Raw genomic sequence first — 23,813 nt, 5'->3', positions numbered from 1 at the left:
AATCTGGGTCCCAGGCCACGCAGGCGTAGCGGGGAACGAAACAACAGACAGCCTAGCTCGAGGGCTTACATACCGAGCAGGCATGTCAGATGTTCTGGAGCTTCAGCTACTAGCATGCGAGGGGGGATACACAGAGACATTACAACTATACAGAGGGACTAGATTCAAGTACCCACCACCACACATAACCCTGCGCAAGAAGCCCCTTCGGTCCTCTCTACATATCACCAAATTACCACATTTTACAAATTCAGCCGCATGACACTGCCACCACCCCACAGTACCTTGTCGCCCTTATCCAGCGCCACATGGCGGCAATTACAGACAGGCTGCTTTATTTCACCCCACCGCCTCTCATGCTTTCATCCCACCTTTCCTCCTGATTGTAACACCTGTGGCGTGCCCAAATCCACACTTTTCCATTACCTTTGGGAATGTCCTTCCCCAAAGGCAGTATCCCCCATCCCCAATCCCACTCATTCTTCCTGGGAGGCTGCTTTACGGACCGCTCAGCCCGCCGGCCAGAAATGGCTAGTGGATCGGGCTTTACGTGAAGCGCAAGCCCGTGGACTCCTGGACCAGTAGGGGACCACCCTGGAAGATTTTTTTTTTGTGTGTAATAAAGTTGTTTCCATCCATCCACACAAAGCCCTCACGAGGGAGGAAGCAGTCGGCTGGCGTAGGCTACAAACTCCTTCCCCAACTTGTACATCTATAACAAGATGTCACCAACACAATACAGAGCAAACTGCCCCTGGTGCGGCGACACACCCACACTATACCACATCACATGGGAGTGCGAACGAAATAAAGCATTCCACCAACACGACTTCCCGAGTGCGGAGCAATGGGAGAGCCGGCTCACCAGCAGCGAGCTCGCGGCCCAAAGGGCCTTAGTGCGGCACGCTACTGATGCAGCGCGACTCAGTGGAGCCCTGGACTAGGGGCCCAACCTTCCCCTACCCCTTCCAGAGAGGCATGGGAGACTGCCCTTCTCAACTGCTCCTCGCTTGAGTCCCAAAGGGCTCTGGTGAAACGGGCTAGAGACGGGGCATTGTCATGCGGTGTCCCGGACTAGGGACGCCGACCATGTAGCGGGGCCACTCTGTGGCTCCCAAACTCTATTTGAGTAATTAAAAGTTTTCACCACCACCACCTCAAGTCGCCGGCGCCACGAAAGACGACGGAGGCTTCGAATCCGCGAATCTCTTAAAAGATCGAAATAAAAGTTTTCTACTACTACTACTGTCCTCTCGGTGGACACCTGAACCGCACCGTAGAGGAAGGGAGGAAGTGGGAGTGAAAGAAGACAAAGAGGGCCCGTAATGAAGGAAATGAAAATTGTATTTGAGGAAAGGAAATTAAGCAGTCTCACATATCTCGGTGAACACCCGTCAAAATTCAGGGGGCACTTTTTTTACCTAAAGTGTGGTCACTGATGTGTGGTTAAGATGTTCAGCTTCGCCTCTGAGAGTGGAACGACAGCATCTTGCAACGCTGCCAGGGAGTCCATAGAACGCCATCGCCCGTTCGGTTCTAAGCCTTGCTCGTCGGTAAATTGGTTTTTGAGGAAAGGAAATGTATCTGTCTCTCATATCTCGGTGGACACCTAAACCTCTCTGGAAGGGAAGGGAGGAGGATGGGAGTGAGCGAAGACACCGTATTCACTCGACGCGCCTTTGTTCATTCCAAACCATCGAGCTGGCATGGCGGAGTGGATAGCATGCTCGTCTCGCACGCCGAAGACCGGGGTTCGATTCCCGAGCTCGACCAATTTCCTACTCCGTTTTATTTATTTATATGTCCTGACTAGAAAAGTTAATTAGGCTAATTGGGTAATTAAGCAATTAACTAAATCAGTCCCACTTGGAGCATCACTATACGATCCCTTCAATTGGTTGCATGGTTACTAAGCAAAGTACAATTGGCCCCGTTTGAAATTCGCGCACTGTGACGTCACGGCCGTTTCGACCAATTGAAAAACGTGACATTTTCTGTCGACAACTGCTGCTTACAACGATGAGGCATTAAAGGCCTTAATATATCATGGTTTCTAGGTTCATACGGCAGCCTACCAGCGGCATATGTTGCGGACATGTGCATAAAGTGCTTGCAATTTTCGCTAATTAGAGCGTGAGAACGATTGGTCGCCGAGCCATGCTCCGTGTCGGCCCTGTGCGCCGGTCCCGGCAGCAGAAAGGATTCGTGAGGTGGCGCCCCCATACATGGTGGCAAGAATCGAAACACGAGTTGGACGAAGTCTTACTTTTGCCCAAGAGTGTACAGTCTTTGTCAAAAGTAACCAGGCTCCATGGTTTGCTTCTCATTCGCATAACAGAGCCCCCACGGCTTCCCTAAAGATCAACAAGTTCTTTAAAGGTGAGAACAGGGGTTCTTCTTACCATACAGAGATATAGAGCTTGAGGGCTGGCATAATAGCTTTAATAGACGACTGAGAAGAAAAACGTGCAGCCTGGTTACTTTTGACAAAGACTGTACATACATAGAAAGCATATCATGACGGTTTTGGTCAGTGGCTCCATTAGGACGTTAGTTTTCGCATGGTGTGCAACAAGTTTGGCAGTGGCTTGTGCTACTGTAGTTAATAAAGGCTTGTATATAGGGCGTATATAGGGCGCCATCGCCGTCGCCTGTATATAGGACGTCGCCATCGGTAATAAGAACTTGTGGAGCGCTGTGGGACAAAATGATCTGCTCCTAGTCTCACACTTTTAACTTTACCGTGAATCTCGGCTCCGGCTTTTCCGTCGTGTTTCCAAGCACAGACGGTGACTTTAAGCAAAGCTGGCCTTCTTGGAATGCTTCAAGCTGCTTCGCTCCTACAATAGTTGGAGCGTCTCAAATTGTGAGCTGCCATTGTGAGCGCCCAAAATCCAGACGATATTCGCAATGCTATTTTGTCGGCCAGCTGCGGAAACTGCACGATTACATTTTTTTCCCGTGGATCCGGGTGTACGCTATTCTTGCTTACGATGCGACTAATAAATAGCTGCTCCTGGTAACCGAAATCGAACTTTCATGGCTGGAGGATTAGCCGTCAAATGCTGACTGTTTCTAGTACTGCTTGAAGTCTTTACTGATGATCGTCGTAGTTAGAGGCGAAGACGAAGACATCATGTAAGTATGCAAGACAAATATGCCACTTTAAGCCTGCCAGCACTGCGCCCATGACATGCTCGAATGCTGCTGGGCAGACCATATCGAAAAGGCCTTAACTTAAGCTCGTAGAGGCCGTTGGGTGTAATGAAGGCGGTCTAATGGTCCCTTTCAGCGGCTTCGATTTGCCAATACTCGCTGTTTAGACACTTGGCATTGCAAAGGCGCTCTAGGGTGTCGTCGATCCGGGGTTGGGGCTAGACGTCTTTTTCGGTAACGCTGTTCTGTCGCCGGGCACTTTCGTCTTCCTTTTCCCCGGGAACGATTAGTGTTGCCAAGAGGTTCTTTGATTTCTAGATCACATCTTCGGGCAGCCTTTCCTTGAATTGGTTCCTGATGGCATGACGTCCCTGCAGACATGTGGCACGTGTTCTAGTGAAAAGAGCCAGTGTCTTCATCGGTTATAATTCACTGTTTCGCGAGAACAGCTCGTTGTACCTTTGAGGAGGCAGGATAAGTTGCTCTACCTTCCAAGGAGGTTGTGAAAAAGTGGTCGTTTGAGCTGTGTCAGGGCCGGGTAAATGTGGAATGTCCGGTCTGGGGTGTGGCTCACTAGGAACGTTGACGCCGGGTCTGAGAGTGTGTATGGATTGCTGACCTGGGAAATTTCTTCAGAGAAGGCGATGATGGTGCCTTTGTGAAAGTTTTGGTACTCCCGGCTGCAATTTGTTACCATGAAAAAGCCTTGTCGGTTCCGGAACTCGGTGATGCCTTTTGTCACTTCGAGGACTCGGTTCAGCAGTAGCTGGTATTCCGTTCGTCAACGCCATTAATGTTCCCGGCAGCAAAGTAAGCTACGGTGGCCAGAATCCTCTAACGAAGAGACATTCACTTCATCGAGTAGACTGAGCTCAGCGCCATGCTTCACCGCTGAATTCGGGAATAGAAACTCCGCCGTCGAGACGGTGATAGACTTCATCTTGAGATCGATTATCACTCGATGTTGTGGCAGAAAATACAAGCCTAGAATAACGTGCAGTAAAAAGTCGCATACTACGTATGTGCGCTCAAAGTCATTCTCGCAGTACAACACCGCCCCACCACCCTCCCGAAGTGGTTCTGATGATTGCCGTCAGCTCTGCGTATCTGCCGTCTGTCACAAGCGGTCTTCACCTTCCTGTGCGGTGCGGTGAAGGGCCCACTTATCACGGAATAGTTTCCTCTCGTCTAGACTAGAACAGCAGTTTTAAGGCCGTTAGTACCTACTTCTAGCTCAGTGGATCTTGCTATTGAGCTGCATGTCGGTCTCGGTGTCGGAGTACAGCTTGCTGAAGTGCAGTGTTGTGATACGACACCGAACCCCAGCTGGGATTCGTCGTTGTTTTCGATTACATGGACATCATTGTGAAGTTGCGCCCGGTTTGTAATCAAGCTTGTCGTCGTGTACGGTGTCATCGTAGCGGTTGCTGCATGACCTTTTATCGTCGCTGATGGGGGATCTTCCGCCTTTCTTCGCGAAGCAACTTACCTCTAACGGTTGCTCTCTCCAGTTATCCTTTCGAGGGCTGATGGATCCACCTCACTGCTGATGAGTTTTTGCAGATGCCTCACACGCGAGGTGTGTGTATTACTGTGACGGTCATCTAGAGGATGGGCGGCGGGGGACTAGTTGCGCGGGGCGCAAGTAATCTTCGACTTTGCTATAGGTTGCTGTCGGTGTTGCGGTCGCAGTATGTCGAAGTAGAAACAACGAAATCCTCCATGCCGTTAGGTGCACTGATTAAGGATATGGATGGCATCATCGCAGTGGAAGCAAACGAGATGTTGGTTGAAGTGTGCCAAGCTTCGCTCTTCCTAGGGCTTGAACGCTGCTCTTAGGCTCGGTGGCTAGAGGGCTTGGGGGCGTTCTTGAAGAGCAGGTTGTCGTTGAGGAGGCTTAGGGCGTCTCGGCGGTTTGTGCACTTCAGTGTCTAGCAAGGCGCTTTGTGTTATGGCTTGAGCATCCTTTGGGGTGGTCGGCGACGGGGAGCCAAATGCATGTTGCACTTCTTCGCGGACCGTTTCTGTGACGGTCATTACCTCAGTTTGGCTGGAAGACGTAAGAAGCCGCCGCAGATCTTTCCGTGCCGTGCTGAGGGTGTCGCATCACATCTTGTTCTCGGGCGCGGGGAAATGCGCGGGCTCGTGCTTCCAGAGTTTTTGCTAGTTTATCGAGCTACTTTCTTCGGTGGATTGTGAATCAGACCGGTGAAAAGTGCCTTCTTAGCACCACGCACTAAAAGCTGCACCTACTTTTCCGCCATGTCAGCACCCGAGCATCGAAAAAGGCGCTTCATTTCCTCTGCGTATAGAGTCACTGTTTTGCTCTAGCACTGGGTGCATGCCTGCAGAAGCAGCTCCATGCTTTAAGGATGAGGGCTGTGACTGTCTTGAAGAACTCTCGCCTGAATGATTCCTATGTCACCCCTGAGAAGCTTCGTCGTTTTCATACCAAACACTCGCTGGTCTTTTCAGGGCGAAGAAAACGTTTATGTTCGTCTCGTCATCCCAAATGTTGAAAAAGCCACACGCTCCAAGCGCTGGAGCCGTTCTTCGGAAACATTGCTTGGTGAGCCGCTGCAATCGAGCAGCAATCTGTACTGGTACGAAGTACCGCCGCGGGCGTTGTAGGCAGTTTAACGGTCGATATTGAAGGCTCTGTCTCTCCTAGTTTTTTTTTCTTGCAAAATCTCATACTCGCCCTCCCGCCTTTGTAGTTCTCGGCTGACTAGTCTGACTGCCTTCAGTTCCTCTGCGACTGATCGATCAAGAGTGGTGTCCCGGCTTCCTACCGGTGTGCTCGACATCAGCGTGGACCCTGCATCTCTACCAGATGTCACTTCGTGGTGAAGGCACTCTGGCAGTCAGGAAGGCACTCAAAAAGACTTTCGAACCAACTCAGTTTTGTTCCGACTTGAGCCCAAATAACTGAACAATCGGCGATGTCGACGGCAACAAACGAGCTAGGCGTACGTCGAAGAACAAAGTCACGGCCGCTCGCGATCGCACTGAATTCTTAGCCGACTAAGAACCTCCAGTAAAGGGTGCCAGAAACAGCAACAAGAACTTAAGACAATGTGAAAGCATTTGCGAATGGCTGCGATAATTCGATAAGAACCTTGTGGCATCTCGACTCACAAAGTGACAAAGCCGCGTGCAGGAGTCAAGAAAAAAAAAGCAGCACAAAGCTGTGCGGCAGAGTCACCGTAACTCTACTAGTGCATACCAGGAGTGTTTCAGTGCACTCGCCGCTTATTGATGCAACCCGAAATGACTGTCAAATTACTGTTTTCAGGAAATTTTTCCTCCTCTCCATAAAGACCAATAGTTATTGACACCAGTGACACTATTGACACTAGTTATTGACACCAATGGTACGTTACCCATCTTATTATAAAGGGAAAGCTTGTATTAAATGAATGTCCGAGAAGCGCAAAATGCCTTGCGTAAGGTGTAGCCAAGATAAAAAAGACACCAAATGAAGTGAAACATGAGGGTAAGGAAAATATGTACGTGCACTCCGTCTTTGCTAGGGCACATCGCACATCTTGCGACTTTCGTCGTTCCTCGTTTTTCCCTAAACTAGGGAGTGACGGCTTGAAGCCCCTGGGGAGATGGAATTGCTGTAACACGCATTGCGCCTAGAGATGTAAAATTTCAGGAAAATTTGAATGGCGTGAAAAAAAAAACGTTTTTTTCAGGGTTTTTTTTTCATGAAAAATTGGAAATTTTGCAAAACATGACAAAAACAGATTTATTTGCAATACTATTGCACAACAATCAATAATAATGCTCCAAAGTTCAGTCGAATATGCAGTTATAGATGTCATATTGTGAAACGAACTTCTGGTTCTATTGCACCGAGAAGATAAATAATGATTTGCGCTTCATGCGAATATGGAGGTATAAATATCATATTTGTGGAACGAACTTCTTGTACTATTGCACCGAAAAAGGGAACATGAAAACTGATCTATAAGTCACTCCATATGGGACTCAGAATCACTGTCGTTGGATGCGGCACTACGCGCAGCAGCATGGATTGAAGCTGTGTCCACAGCTAGGTTCGACTGCACATACACAAGCATTCGAACGCGTACCCCTGAGAGCCTGTTGCGAATCCTTGTATGGACAATCCCGAAACGTGACCAGTTTGTTCGCAGCTGGCGGATGATGGTGGTATCTGCAGCATTCGGCAAGCCAGACGAGTTAGCGACTGGTTGGGGTAAAGGCCTTGCCACCAGGTAGATGGGGTCACGTGCTTCGCTGAAGACCCCTGCCCTGTACCAAATTCCTGCGGATGTTCTGTACTCTCCTATGTTGGAAATCAAGAAGCTAGGCTTTAGTTGGCTAAAACCGCTTACATGCACAGCAGCCTATGTTATTTATGCCGTGTGTGTAGCGTGGAGAATTTGCAGCCGTTTTGTTCTACTTCAGCCGTGAGTTCAAGTATTAGTGTGTTCTTAAGTCAAGCCTGGATCTTATATGTGACCTGGCCTTCAACCCGCGTACTCGTAGCACGAACGTTTAAAAAAGCACTACCTGGCACCGGCGATGACGACTGCCCTCCAATCGTTCAAAGATGCACGCTGTAATTGTTTTCAAAGCAAAAAAAACCTAAACTAAAAGCAAGCAATCGTAAAACCTTGAAATTGCATTGTGAAATTTGGAATGTTTTTTTTCCATTTTCCCTTGCCTGAAAAAAAAAACGAAAAAAAAACGTTTTTTTTTTCCAAAATTGCAGTGTTTTTTTCAGGCCTTCACATCTGTAATTGCGCCACGTGCCACTGCCGGCAACCGGCTCTTCTTCGTGATTTCACTGCCTTCAAAGAACCGCGCTGTTCTTCTACGTTGACCATCCTTTCGCAAACAATAGCAACTTTTTAGTACTGTACTATATAAACAAGTCCTATACATCAAGATTCTGGAGCTACTAATTTGTTTTTTTTTTTAATAGCGGATTATATAGGCAACAACAAAACACTTCAACAGCAGTTCTTGGTCGGGGAGGCAAAGTGTGTGGAAGTTATGAACGTGGGCATTGCAGCACTGTTGAATTAAGTTTGTTTCAACCGTAGTGAACGAAGCATCTATAACGGCACCCCATAAAATAAAAAAAAAACATGCATGTATAGCTATTATGCCTCCAGTCCGTGGTAGAGAGAGTGTAGGTAAATGCGTTTCCTGAAAGCACAAAGTGAACACGGGAGGGGGCAGCCTCAGGGTACTTTCCAAAGTTTCGGTGAGAGAATCTGTCTTCTTGTCGAAATGTTTCAAAACAGCCGGAGATTCTTCCTTCTCTTCTTCAGTTTGCACTTATTATATCTTCAGTCAATCAAGGAATCAGTTGCCTGTGGTTTCCGCATGTCTTAGTCAATTTGAGCCATAAAAATCAACTGGAAGCAATTAGAGGAAACTAAAAATGCATATCGCGACTCGCTGCATTCGGACTGTTCAAGCACGGCTAACAATCGATTTCTTAGGCGCTTTTGAGACCCGTACTTACCAGCGCTGTCTTGTCTGGCTTAGTGAGAAGCTTCTCCTGGCCAGTTTGTAGAAAGAGCAGACGGGAATCTCGATGTCCGGGCAGGCCGAATGGACAACGCCGTCCACGATGCGGGCCTTCATCTCGGCTGAGCGCGCTGCGTTGAATCCGTGCACGCAAGAGATGACGTGGTTCAGCTCTACCCCAGACAGGTGACCAACTGTACGTGCATCTGTGTTTGACATATGATGATCTGCAAGCTGGCGACGGCGACTTATAACAGCCTACCTGTAGGCTACATCGCGCATGACAGCTGTTTCCATCTGGCGTCTCCTCGCGTTTCATAGTATGATCAGTGTACCTATGCCAAAGTGTAATTATGGGTATGGTAAGTGACCGTTTAAGTTACTTCGCAAGGGCGGTCTGCATCTGCGTGCAGGCTGCATGAAACTTCTGCTGGCTTAGCCAACCTAGACACTGTTGCATGCAAAAATAATCACATGCATCCCTTCTGAAACCTAATGTGCTAAGGGCCCGTGCTTTTTTACGCACTCCGCTAAATTTTTATGTCCTATTTTCAGGGGGGACCGCCAGGGGGCGTCGAGGAGTACGGACGCGTTCACGTCGGCTCCTGCGAAATCAGTGATTTCATGGCGGATTTTTTCCTACGTTGACCGTAAATGTCTTTTAAACCTGTTTCCTAAGGTGCAAGCAACCTGAGGATACCACATTTGTGCCTGTAAGTGCATCTTTAAAGACTGTATCGTCATTCCAAGTTCGCCAGCGCTACACGCCACGATAGGCCTACTTCCGGGAAGGCGGCGACCGGCGAGCTCCCGCCACCGCCGACCACGCCCGGCTCCACGATGACGATGGAAGTGACGGTGGTGGGAACCGACATCGACCCCAAAGAAAAAGAAAAAGAGGAATGGATTATGAGACTGAAGAAGCGAGCGGAAAAATTGGAGAACGACGAACGCCACCTAGGACGCCAACATGGTGCCGGAGACGCGGCGGCAGCGAACGCCGCCACTGTTGCGACGACCGACGGCAGCGACACGAGAGCCTACAGAGAGGCGGGACGGAAACTCGCTGAACGTTCAATAGCCTCAGACCTCCCGAGACTTCCAGCGACCGGATGGAAAGTAGTTCTGCGTCCCAAAGAAGGACTAACAATGCTGAAGAGCACCACCGAGATGAGAATTGCGGCGGCCATCAGGGAGAAAGCCGGAATCAAGGACGAGGAGGCACTGAAGGACAGACTAGCTATAAACGTCAAGCAAGGTACGATTACCTACCACACGCCTAGCTACGAAAACGCGAGGAAGGTGGAGAAAATTGAAACTGTCAAGATCGGAGACAAGGAACGCGGTGTGACCACCTACATGAACGCACCAGAGAGTTGCGGCAGGGGAGTCATACATGGCATCGATGAGGAATACACACACAAGTATGTACTAGAAGGACTGAACATTAACGGATTCAACCCTTCAGTCATAGATGCACGAAGAATGGGGAAGACCAAATCTTTCCTAATCACCTTCGAAGAAGAGAAAGTACCACGCAGAGTAGTCTTGAGCGGAATCACTTTCAAATGCTTTCTATACAAGAAACGCTATGAGGTCTGTTACAAGTGCGGAGGACTTGGCCACCGCTCGGACGTCTGCGACAGTGAGGTGACCAAGTGCCGCGGCTGTGGCATGACATCGCCCCCCGAGGGGCACCAATGTACACCGCAGTGCCAACTATGCGGCAAAGAACACTACACCGGGGACAAGAGGTGCAAAAATCTCTTTCGCACCCCTTATATTGTCAAGAAACGCCAATGGGAAGCCAAACAGGAGGCTGAAGAAGCGAAGCAAGAAGACGGAAGGAACAGCCGCTCCCGTAATAGATCCGGCAGCAGAACGAGGTTTCGGTCAGAGTCCTTCCCCCGGCTACAAACCGGACAGCAACAGCCACGCAAGGAGCAAGCTGCAAAGGTGAGCTGGCCAACTAAAGTTTCCCAGGACTCCGAGACAGTTAAAGAATTAAAAGAACTTATTAAACAGCAGGCAGATCAGATTAAGACTTTAACTGATTATATTAAGAAGCAAGAAGAGCGGATCAAAATGCTAGAAACGACAGCTAAGCAACCCGAGGAAAACAAACCGCAACAGGAAAAGGCAATGGCGCCTATGCAAGTGGAGCAGGATAAAGAGGTAGAGACAGCGAAGGTTGAAAAACCCCCTTCAAAAAAGAAACGTACCAAAGAGTCGGATCTTGAGACCAAATTCGAACAACTAAACGACAAACAACAACAGGATATGAAACTACTGAACGGAACACTAATGCAATTCATGAAACAAGTCACAGAAACGATCAGAGTAGAATTTGCAAAGCGAGACGCTGCTCTCACGGCGGAATTTGAGAAAAGGGACCAATGGATATACGCGGAATTCCAAGCAACCAAAAATGCCTTGGCCAAAGAACAATAATACTATCTGGCAGTGGAACTGTAGGGGCTTTCTGCGTAAACGGGCCGTTTTACAATCGTTCCTTGCAAACGGAGACAAACCCGAAATTATAGCTTTACAAGAGTGCGGGAAAAACGCGAAGCTGCCCGGTTACAAATCGTACCCGGGCCGAGGGGACAACACGCAGGTTGCCACCCTTGTCAAACGCAACGTTACCGCGCTGCAGCACGAGACAGGGCACGTCCAATTAGATCACACTCTAATCGAAATGATACCGCGCAAGCGGAGAGAGAAAAGCCTATTCGTCTTAAACGTATACAGCTCTCCGAAACAGAGAAAGGATTGCGGCTTCGGCAGGCTATTCGCAAAAACGAAACAGATAGCGGGCAAAAACCCTATCGTCATTGTCGGGGACTTTAACGCTCATCATCCCGCATGGGGATACAAATATACGCAAATCAAGGGCAGAGAACTCTGGGACAGTATTCTCCACAATGAGCTCATCTTGATCACTGACCCCATCAAACCAACAAGACAGGGCAATAGCGTGAGTAGGGACACTACACCTGACTTAACTCTCACCGGAGGCCAAATCACGGCATGGTGGTGTAACACGGGGGAGGACCTAGGAAGCGACCACAAAATTATTGAGATCGTGGTAGAAGACGGACCGCCCACACCGAAACCCAAAAAGGTCGCAGCGGTAAATTGGGATCTATTCAGGGCGAACCTTCATACCCGAGACGTAATCAGGGACATAGAATCTTGGGGCACAGACATTCTCGCGGCAGTTAAAGAAGCCACCGAAGAGGTGGAAGCAGACGAAACGCAAGAAGAGGTAGACAGGCGTATGATAGGCCTGTGGCGCAAGAAAAGGGAGCTAGAAGAAAAACTTGCTCAAAACAAGGGGAACAGAAACATACGTAAGCTCCTAGCCAAACAGAATAGAGATATCGAGGAGCACGCGCTGTACTTAACCAGACAAAACTGGGGTAGTATCTGCGAGCAGATGGACCGCAGAATCAGCAAAGCCAACACGTGGAAAATGCTCAGACATCTCTTAGACCCGGACAAGACAAAGTATGAGGCACGACAACAACTACAGAAACTCGTATATAAACACGAAGGCACTAGTGATCAACTAATCTCTGAAGTGAGGGACAAGTACTTGAGGTGCACACCACCCACACCCCTCCCCGAGTACAAGGGCGCAGAGAATCCTCTTCTCGATGGGCCCATCACCATCGGAGAGGTTAGGGCGGAGTTGAACATACTCAGAACTAAAACTGCGGCAGGTCCAGACAGAATCAGCAATCGCATGCTGAGGAATTTGGATGATGCATCAATTAGAAACCTAACAGCGTACATGCAGGAATGTTGGGATAAGGGCCGAATCCCACCTTCGTGGAAAGAGGCCAACCTAGTCCTTATTCCAAAACCAGGTAAGAAACTAAGTCTCGAAAACCTGAGGCCCATTTCGCTTACCTCATGTGTAGGTAAGCTAATGGAGCACGTTATTCAAACGAGGCTAAACAGATTCCTAGAAGAACAAAAGCTTTACCCCGACACGATGATCGGATTCAGGACACATCTTTCTGCATGCGATGTTATGCTTCAACTTAAAGAACAAGTGCTAGACAACGAAACAGCTGATACCAGAGTAATAGTCGGCCTTGACGTGGCCAAAGCTTTTGACAACGTTGACCACGCAGCCATACTAGAACGCTTAGAAACTCTAAATGTAGGGGGAAAGGTATACAACTACGTGAAGGACTTTCTTTCAAACAGAACAGTTACTATCAGCCTAGGAGGGAAGGAAGAGAAAGGCATAAGGCTGGGCAACAAAGGTACTCCCCAAGGCTCGGTCCTATCACCAACACTCTTCAACATTGCAATGATTGGCTTACCACATAAATTGGCGTGTATAGAAGGGCTCAACCACACAATATACGCGGACGACCTCACCCTCTGGGTTACCAGAGGCAGTGACGCGCACATCGAAGGTACCCTCCAAAGAGCGATCGAGGAAATTGAGTCGTACCTAAAACAAATAGGACTCAAATGTTCTGCCGAGAAATCGGAAGCGCTCTTCCTCGGCCCACAAAAGAGACAAAGAAAGCCCCATGAACATGGGATAACGCTAACGGTAAACGGGGACAAAATACCCTCAGTAGAGATGATTAGAGTACTGGGTCTTAGGATACAGGCAAACGGTAAGAACACCGAAACGATACGAAAACTCGAATCGAGTGTAAGCCAGACGTGTAGGCTACTCAAAAGAATAGCAAATAAACACGCGGGAATGAAGGAGACGAACCTCTTAAGACTAGTTCAATCATTTGTAATCAGCAGAATCACATACGTGGCACCATATCTACGGCTAGCCAAAGCAGAAAAAAAACAAGATTGAAATCCTAATTAGGAAAGGCGTCAAAACCGCTCTGGGCCTCCCCCCGTACACATCCACCCAGAAAATTCTGAACATGGGGATTTCGAACACACTAGACGAGCTCATTGAGGCCACCAGAGTAGCGCAACAACAACGACTCCTACGCAGCCATTCGGGGCTAAAAATACTAGAAAAGCTAGGCTTCGAACCTCGAGCGCGGCTCAAACACACGGAGAATATCCCAACAGACATAAGGAACAAAATCAGAATCCCACCACTCCCAAGGAATATGGATCCGGTACACCATGAGGGTAGGCGAAAGGACAGAGCGAAAGCTCTGCAGAAAAAATTAGCCAATAGACAGGACGTGGTTTACACGGACGCGGCGGAATATGAAGGCAGAACGGGTTTCGTAGCCCTAGCAACCAGGGAGGGCGGAGACCGAGTCTCGTGCTGCAGCACCCAACAGAGAGATGCAACAGCGGCTGAGGAGGTAGCCATTGCGCTGGCTTTAACTCAACGGAATGTCAGGGTGATTATAACAGATTCCAAATCGGCTATCCGCAACTACAACGCAGGCAGGGTATCTGTCGAAGCAGTCAAAATTCTGAATGCCGGCCCGACACCGGCAGAACTAATTAACCTTGTTTGGACTCCTGCCCACGAGGGCCTCCGGGGAAACGAGACAGCGCACGCATTGGCCCGAGGACTCACACACCGGGACCCCAATGCGGTCTCGTCAAGCAGAGAGCCCCTTCAGACGAGCGAGGAGCTGAACACGTACCAAGATATTCTTAGCCATTACAGATTAGGAAGACAGACATTACCTGGAGCATGCAAGGGCCATAGCAAAAAGGAAGAGGTCATATGGAGAAAGTTACAGGCGGGAGTTTTTCCGAACCCACTCGCACTAAGCAGATGGCATCCGGCGATCCAAGACCCCAGGTGTAAACATTGTAATGAAATAGCAGACATGATCCACATGGTGTGGACATGCCCTAGCCACAACAAACCAGACAGGAATATAGAGTCCTGGGAGGCTTTAATGGCCAGCCAGAAAGAAGAAGAACAAAAAGAAGTTATCCGTCTGGCCCTGGACACCGCTGAATCCCAAGGGATCCCAGCCTGCTGAAAGGGGAGGAAGATGACGGCGGTCAAGACTCGTCTTTTTCGCCCTCTGATTCCTTGACGGGTGCCAATAAAGTTATTTCATCATCATCATCATCCTATTTTCAAGAAATCCCAATCTTTCGGTACTTCCGCATTGTGGAAAAAACAATATTAACATCACACGTGGTTGTTACTTTCTGATGTTATCTCTTGCATAGCATGACCTCACAGGTTCTTTCTCAGCATTTTTCTCCTTTCTCTCATTTCTCTATCCTTGATATTCTGTACTGAACTCTAGGAAGCAACTTTAGAGAATGTAATTAGTCGTTTAACGTTTGCATTCTTCGTTTATTGCAGTTCATTCAATGCGAAAAGGCGGCAAAGATTGGCGTGGTAAGGAGCGAAGAAAAAATAGAATAAGGACGGCAACGAATAATATATAAAGCTATACTCGATGGCGGTTTTAAAGCGGTTACACCGGTGATGCTCGTGAAGAGGAATGAAAAAATCATAAATTATATTTGTGCGCCAAAGGCGAAAACTCAGTTCATGGCGATCGGTGCGCGGTGACATCTATGAAGGTTAAGTATTCGACTGAGATTGGAGACTTGCGTCCACTTTATGACTCGTCGCATTTCAAAATAAGGCTGGCAGGCTTTGATTATGCGGAATACGCGCCTCTAAGGCGGGCTTTGCGGCTCTAGCTCGAGACCAGTGGGAACATTGTTATTTTGAACATCCTCTCGCGCGCGTAAAATGCATGTTGGTGACTGATGCAGAACGAGTTCCACCTAGAAAATAATGCTGGTGGCTTTGGACTCGTGTCTGCACTAGTTTCACGTCGCCTAGGTGCAGTGGCTCATGGTACTCCAAAATGCAGGACGGTCCTGTCCTCTTTGCAGCATCACGTGGTGGTGGAGCTTCGGAGCCGTGCTTTATTTCTCTCTCATTGCGACTCTTCCTTAGCCCATTGTGCCAGTTGGCGATGCGGGCTGGGCACTTTCATTTTTCTCTGTTTTTACCGCCTCCCCCCTCCCCCTCCGAACGTATATGACCCTTCGTACAAAAGGTACATATCACCCTTATCAGTACTCTGCATGAAAGCTGCGAAGCACTCCCCGCCGCCAGCTGCAGGCCGCCCTCAGCGCTTGTGCTGAGGTTTCTTTCCTGCTGTCCTCGCCACGGCATTGTGATTTTATTGTTCTGCTCGCATCCGCTATTGCAGCAGCTGCTCGACACTGTCGTTCACTTCAAGCTAGAGAATTTCTGCACTTCGCTAGTTTTTCTTTACTCCTCTGTGAATGTAGGGCAATATAGATGCCCTTGTGCTCCTGGCTCGGGCGCTCTGATGTTGTAAAAATAATAATAGAGAGCTACTTACTTCCAACAAGCACACAGAAAGACATCACAGAAGGGGCGCTGACTCCAACTCAGTTTAATGAAACACACTAGTTTATTTATTTAGAAGGAAAGCAGTGATCGCATGCGCATTTATCACCACAATAAAATTAATCTAGATTAAGTAGGCTAGACAGCATTCTATAGCTTTTGCTCATGCATGCGCATGTACTCGCTGCCTTCCTTCTCAATAAATGTAGGAGTGTGTGCTTCAATAAACTTAAATTAAGTCAGTGCCCGTCCTGTCATGTCTATTTGCTCGTCTGAAAATAAGTAGCCCTCAATTACTCTTATATCAAGACAGGCGCTCTGGTGTCCTCTCGAGTGTACACGCAGCTGCGAGAAATTTTCGTGCTTCTGCAGCCGGGCTGCCGCAGAACTGAAAATGTCAAAGCTATTGCAACAAGCCCGCGAACGGAGGCGTCCGGTTTACGACTGTCTGGACGCAAAGTATGACAAGCAGCCTTTGCTCCTTGTGGCGCCAAACCCTGATTAGGGAAACATTATAGTGGTACAATCGTCTTTCTAGTTAAAGACGTTCGCTGTTCTTCTCTTGTCCGGTACCAGTGATTTCGCAATCGACGCGTCCTCGAATTCTGCACCTGTGGTACTCGCTTCTCTTGGCACCAGTCTGAGTGTACTCTGTTGAAAGGCGTCCAAATGTCCAAATGCACCGGTGTGTGGTCGAGTAGAGAAAGATACGCCGTGGTTCTCTAGGATGTAAACACCATGCTTGTCATAGTCAGCGATGGCGTCGTCACGAAGCGATACCATTCTAGTGCACTAGCAGCGCCTCGCTCTGACATTTCTTTGTCCCTGGGTTCAGTCTCTGCCGTCCACATATAATGAAACTCTACCTTGATGATTGAACGTAAAATGGCCGCCGGAGGCCTCATTGAAGAGGCGCCTTGCGATCTAAATGAAAAAGAGTGACACCCGAATAGTGTCATTGTCGAGCTTTTGGTTTTAACGACAGATTTTAAGTTCTTGCTTAAATCCGTGTCCCCAGTTAATATCGTTAGCTGTGCACCGGATAGTGTACTGCACACGCTGTATTCTGGGACTCGAGCCCGGCCAGGATCGGAGACTGAAAGCCCGGTCTTGGAAAAGGCCAGTGGCAATACGTCTGGACTTGGCCCTTGCGCGCTCCAGCAGCAGATCAAGAGGCAAATTGCTTACTATGTGAAGCAGTCTTGAGCTGTACAGGACGTGGCCTTAAGACATGCTGAAATTCGCAATAACGCTTAAAAAAATTGAACCCCGGTTTATCTGGTTAGTCTAAATACGATTTAGGTACGCTGGCACGTTTGTCCTTGTTTAGGGATGATCTCTTTGATTGTTCTGGAGGAAATGTGCTGCAGCGTCTACTCTAGCACGCAATTGCTTCTATTCAGCAATTTCTGCTCCCCGTCTCAGGCGCATTTAATTTTGAGGAGATATTATAAGTCTTTTTCTTTATTGATGAGCAATTCTTAGCTCGACCTCTCTCTGCTCCTCTTCAAGAGAAGGTGCAGGTCTCGCTCTCTCTAAATTGGTAGCTGAAGAGAGGGAAATCCCCTCGAACACCACCTGCTGCCTGCTATGCTTAGCAGGTTGGCTTCTTCAGGACGGAACGGCTTTTTCGCTAGTGACTCATCTATTGTTGGCGCTATAAAATTGGTACATCAAACAGAAAAGAAAAGACAAGGCAGGTCACTCGTCCAGCTTTATGAAGAGTGACCTCCTCTATGAATTTCTCCGAAGTTCTGAAAGCCCCAATGATAAGGGCCACACTTAGCGTTGCCTCTACATTTGTAGTCACTCATTTTTTATGGCTCCGATATATAAGTATTGAAACTTCCGTAAGAATGACAATCTGTTTTCTCTAATCAGCATGATCTCAAGGGTTGAATTCATGGCCCCATTTCTGTGCAGATTAAAAGCAAATGCGCCTGTTTATTGCATAGTATGCATTTAAAAACCCTAATTGTCTCAAACCAATGTGCTCTTTTCCAAAGGTGTTTCTCGTAGGGTACATGTATGTTTCTCAGAGGTGAAAGCAGTCTCTTTAACACTATTTTTCAATAGGCGGTTGCCCGTACAGAAATCGAATGAAGGTGTTTCTTTAGCCGTTTTTAGTGTGGTGTCAAATCAGTCGTCTCGGGCAGTAACACAAAACCGACCACATTCATGGCTCTCTATCCTAGATCTGACGGTGTGTGCTCGCTGACACTCCCTCGCACTGGCAAGACCCGGGTCAGTCTAGTACTTCTCCAGGCTGCGGCTAAAGTAAATTGTGCCGGGTATCGGGGCCGTAAAAAGCGCACAAGAGTTCTCGATATACCCTAAGGAGCCAAATACAGGGGAGTTCCGGTGGAATTTCAGGAAGGAATTTCTCCACCCTACCTGTGGAAGACATTCTGCTGTAATTAACTGGGCCAGTCATTGTGCTGATGCACACTTCATAAGTTCGGAGGGTGCAGGACGGGAAACTTCTCCACCCCGCGTCCAAAAGAAGGAGATTCGCACCGCTGGCCGGTTGTTGGAGCCACGCCTGATCAGCGGCTATCCGGAGCTACGGAGCGCCAACAGCGGATTGGATAACAAGATGCTTTACTCTGAATCAAGTTGCAACAGAGCACAGCCCGGCAGAGAGCTTAATATTAACAACGTGACTTCCAAAATGCCAGGCACTGAAGCATACACGACTGAGCAATTTCAAAGTAGCTTAGATAAGGCACAAGACGGAGCATGGTGTAATTAACAAACGGGTAATATCGACGTAATAATCTAAAAAAGATGCATTGAACGTACAAAATGCCACCGACCGAACGAGTGAATACAAAAATACAACACGAGGTATACAGGTCTATAGCTACCAGACAAAAAAAAAACAGGTGGATAGTGTTAATGAATTAATGCCCATATATACATGGAATCAGTAATTTCTTGCTTTGATTTTAGAGGTCACTGGGAGTCCTCACGCCATTCCTGGCGCAGTGGTGCAGCTATTAAGCCATGTGTCACTAGCCGCTGATGGATGTCTCAAGCACAGCCGCTGAACGGGCTTGTGAGACCCACATTGGTCTTTCCGAGCAATCTCTCACGATCATTCATTTTACTGCCACATCCCAATGTGGCAGTTTGATAATAATCCAGAGGGCAGGTCGCCACCTACCACGGTAGGCAAGTTGCGATGACATCACTAGGTGATGTGACCGATTTGTCAGCAGCCACATTCCACCCAAGTGCTTCGTCTGCGAGGTTTCAAACGGTCGGCACCGCCGACGCCGGACACGGGGTGCAATGCTCTCGCGTTGAGAGAGATTGAGAGAGCGGAGGGGAAGCTGTGGCTTGTGTGCCGAGTGGCTAGGTCCGATCGCGATGTGAGTTGTTGGGTTAACCGGGCTGCAGACACTCGTTCCCGGGCCGAAGTGATTTATGTATTTGAGATACTGTCAATCCCATTGGGATTTTTACAGGATGGGCACATAGTAAGAAGGTACGAATCGAATACAAATTGAATGGAGTACATTATAAACACTGTTGGTTGCAAATAGTTACATGAGTACGAGAAAAAAATACAGATAACAGAAAATAAAACACATATGGAAAGAGCATTTTTCACAGAAAAGGGTGCATATTTATACATTGTAAGTAATGTGTTCATACAGATGCTGTTATATGCAGTGATACGAGTGGTCTGTTCTACTTGTCTAATTATGTTTTAATGATCGCTCAAGTGTTCTTCTACCAGAGTTACAAATTTCGGCAAAGATGTAATATTAGTGATAGAGAGGTTCAAACTGTTCCATTCTTTTATGGCAAGCGGGAAAAATGAATATCTGAAATAACCGGTTCGGAATGTGTACTCTCTAAGGGTTAATGGGTGCTTATGCCGGGACGATCTGGATTCATCTACAGATATATATAACGAAGTATCTATGTTTAATGTGTTGTGTACTAATTGGGACAATAATTTTAGTCGTGCTAGTCTGGCGCGTTTCTCTAGAGTAAGAATACATGCTTGTTTTAGTAGTTGGGATGGTGAATGTCCCGGATGTAGACAAGTTTGCAGCGCGCATCTTCGGGGCCCCTGTCAACGCACTTGACCTGTCATACCACGGCCGGGGGCTCCCATTCTGGCCCCATCTCTGGTTGACTTCATACGCTTCGCAAGCACCGACGTCTTCATGCAATCTCCCGGCTCGCGTTTTCCCTGCCAGCACGTCCTTGTAGTAAAAAAAGCGATCGAAATTAACGGCGCTCGAACGCTCAAGCTACATCTCGAAAGGGAAGTGATCAGGGTTGGAGAGCCAGGACACAGCGAGACAGACGGACAGTTGTTGTCATCTAACTGAGCATTTATTTCGTAGTGCGATGGGCAGAAACGGAGCAGACGACAAAACACATGACTGCACAGGGGGCGAGAACAAACAAAAAGATAAAAAACGAAAAAACAAACGAATTTGTTCCAACGAGAGCAAATCAGATGATGCATCACGTGCAGCAAGTGCAAGAGCGAGCGTCCATGCAGAGCGGTGGTCGGCGCAGTGGCGGACGTGATTGCCAAGCGCAAGACCGAATCACGTGACACACCACGTGCACCACTGGCGAGCAGTAGCGGCCGAGCAGAAGCCAGCGCAGCGGCTGACGTGACTGCGAAAAGCGCAGCTATGGCGTCGATGAAGCAGAAGATCGAGGCACCAGGCACGCGCGATTTTGCACATGCGGCGCGCCTCCCGTTAGAGGTCAAGTCTAAGAGCCAGATGACCTTCACGCTATCTGAGAGCCAGATGTCCTTCAGGCTGAGCGTGGGGTGATCAGAGTTTTTCGCTCTATAACCTGGGTTAAGGCAGTTTTGTTACATAATAGATCGAGAAAGGAGTGGATGAGGAGGAACGAAAATCTGAAAAAGAAAGCTGAAAACAGTAACACAGAGGGACGGGGGGGTGTGGGAGACCCCGACAGAACAAGACCTTAGAGAGGCAAAAAACTGACAACTGAGGAAGAAAAAAATAGAGCATGGAAGACAATGGGACAGGAGCGAGAAAAACCTATGCTTGAGGCACATCCCAGCAGCGAAAGCTGCTCCACTTCCCTCTGAGTGAAGGCGACGGACATGCAGCGGCCTTTTGCGCTGTTGGCTTTGAATACTTCTGTCATTTCTCTAATAAGTCGCCTTCCGCTTTTTTGACCACCGCGACCATCCATTTAAATTTAGGCGCTTGTCATGTCGCACATCTAACTACTCACATTAATTCATACCACGTGCTATAACTGACTGGAACGCTCTGCCTTCACATGTTGCTACCGTCACTGATGCGGATAAATTTTAGTTTATTTGCTGCCACTACCTCTCCTTAAATGTTTGGGTGCATTGTTAACTTAAAGTGATTTAGGTTTCTGTCTTGTATTTCCGTTATTGATGATTCTCTTTTTATGTTCATGCCTGCCGTTGTTTGGGAGACATTGTATAACTTCTATCAACGTGACTACCTGCTGCTCTGTTCAATTTGTTTTTCCCCTTTACGCTCCAATGTTTAATTTTGTGTTGTGTATTTTTCTTGCAATGACTTATATGCTTTTATCTGTTTAGATGTAGTTTGTTTAAATTGTGGTTTATTTAATTACTTTTGATTACATACCCGAGCCACCCCCCCCCCCCTCTTCATGTAATAGCCTCGAACTGAAGGCCCTTAGGGGTATTTTGTATAAATAAATAAATGAATAATTGTAGCAGATTCCGAATTAGGGCAGGCAAGCGGAATCGATGCAATGTACATCGAAGTGCTAAGCGATCATTTTGTCCATGTAAGATTGGTGCTTACTAAGGCGATCACTCAAGCGCCTACCGGCTTGGCCGATGTTCTCCACCGCATAGCTTAAGGAAATCGAGTCAACTCCGCTAGCGCACGGCAAGAACTGCCGTCTGTAGTTTGTGGTACATGCGCTTCCCTCTCTGTTAGGCAGGTTGACGAGATTTCAAAGCTTAGAGACTTGTTAGGGGCGGAGAACATGACATCCTGATTGGCGGGTTGCCCGATTCTTTTCAGACGGTTGGTGGAAATGTGGATACAAGAAATGGCGGTGCGCATTCTTTTCCTTCTTTCTCATTTCTGGGAGGAGTGCTATGTGACGCATTCTTTCAAGCGTATAGGTTCTTTAATTGCACTTACAGGCTCCGAGCGACGGATTCAAAGAGGTGGGAGGAGACCAAGCGGCGATGAGCCGCTGAATCTGATAGTTGGAGGTGAATTAGATGGAGTAGATGCATGATCTGCTGAGAGCATCCAAAATCACATTTTAACAGTGCTTTGATTCATTATTTTAGGTACCCAAATGTTACGATACAACAGGTTTCGCCTCTCTTGAATCGTATATTTAGCATACATGGGCGCAATGAAACACCGGCCTTCGGTCAAGAAACTGGACACTGTTTTCATGGGAATTTATGGGTCACCGCGATTCGTGGAAGGGTGCCGTGGATAACCTTCAACGTGAGATATGCCGGTCCGCGAAGGTTCCTGGGTATGATTCAAAAGGCAAAGGCAGTCATCGACCCACTTAAAGGTCTGGAGTGCTGCTGGGAACACTTCAAGAGCAGGGGAAGACCTTGTTCCTTAGACGCGAGAAGCAGATCACACAGAACAGCGGCAATGCAGGACCCAACAAATATTGCATTTCTGGACGAATATGCGTCTTCCTAAGCGCAGAAGAAAAATTGAGGTTAGAAGTTTAGGGACTGAAGGAACCCACTGACCAAAACACCGGCGTTGGTGTTAAAAGGCAGGCCACCGTGGCCTTTAACGGAGTTTTTAATTACAGGACCCATTGTTGAGGAATATAGTTGAAGAAGTGATTTTCGTCAATCGAAAAGGAGTACAGGCACTGGATCTGATCATAAAGATAACATACCGCCTACAAAGAGCTCTTGATCACTAATTACCCTACTACTTAGAGGATACGTTTCTTTTTAACATATGGTGCAACGGATTTCTGCCAAATTCCTTTTTCGGGCACAGCAACGTGAAGCAAAAATCCAATTTATGAGCTTTTAGCTGTAAAGAACATTTTTATCCCGCAGAATTGACTCGTATTCACGTATTATAGCCAGGCAACCAGACTTATGCTCGGTGCTCAGCTCCTTTGCCCTCTTTTGAATAACACAAAAAGAAACGGTGAAGAAATGGAACTGCAAGTCACGAAACAGCCCGTGTTGTCTTGGCCAAGAAACGCCAGAGAATGCCTCGCCCTCTTATGAGCAGCGAATGAGCTTTGTGCGACCTCTTTGAAGAGGTCGCCATCATGCAGCTGCGTGTGTAGTAGTATAGACGGCCAGATGCCCCGGGGGGGGGGGGGGGGGGGGGAGGGGGTGCGCAGGGGCTGCGTGAGAGTACGCGGGGGTAAAACGGGGGCGGGGGGATGGGGGGGGGGCTGGTCGGAAGAGCCTCTAGTGAAAGTTCGGTGACATAAGGAGGACCGTGCACGTCATGTGTTAGACAGAATAGTCGTCTAATCGTCTAACGAAAGCATTTGTACCCGTGCCATTACATTATAGTTCTCGTTCATTTCATCAGAAGTAGTCGTCATCTGTGCGTCGACGCATGTTCTGCAGTCGGGTGGTCCCAGCGGAAAACTTAAGAGGGTATAGGCAAGAAGTTTGTGACACATCCTCACTCTCAACCGTGCATTTTTGAGATGTAATCCTTACTTGTCCCATTGAGCGAAGACTGATCTGTGTGTGTGCGTCTCCGTGTGTGTGATTACACTCGATGGTACCCATAAAAGATGTTGCCCTTGTTGAACCTGCCAGGTGGCGATTAAATAAATGACTGGT

At 48.0% G+C, this 23,813-nt stretch overlaps 1 protein-coding gene across 1 annotated transcript in view; it reads right to left on the bottom strand.

Annotated features, from left to right (window-relative positions):
• LOC149370145 (luciferin 4-monooxygenase-like) overlaps positions 1-9,542 on the bottom strand; it is a 243,308-nt gene extending 233,766 nt beyond the window's left edge. The window contains exon 1 of the mRNA XM_089576968.1: positions 9,450-9,542. Within this exon, the coding sequence (XP_089433094.1) occupies positions 9,450-9,542 (93 nt within the window). The remainder of the gene's footprint in view (positions 1-9,449) is intronic.
• Positions 9,543-23,813: the final 14,271 nt, after the last annotated feature.

This window comes from Amblyomma mixtum, chromosome 1, assembly GCF_055824585.1.
Source record: "Amblyomma mixtum isolate Tamu chromosome 1, ASM5582458v1, whole genome shotgun sequence".
In the NCBI taxonomy this organism is placed as follows: Eukaryota; Metazoa; Arthropoda; class Arachnida; order Ixodida; family Ixodidae; genus Amblyomma; species Amblyomma mixtum.
This window is presented reverse-complemented; position numbering and strand designations above follow the sequence as displayed.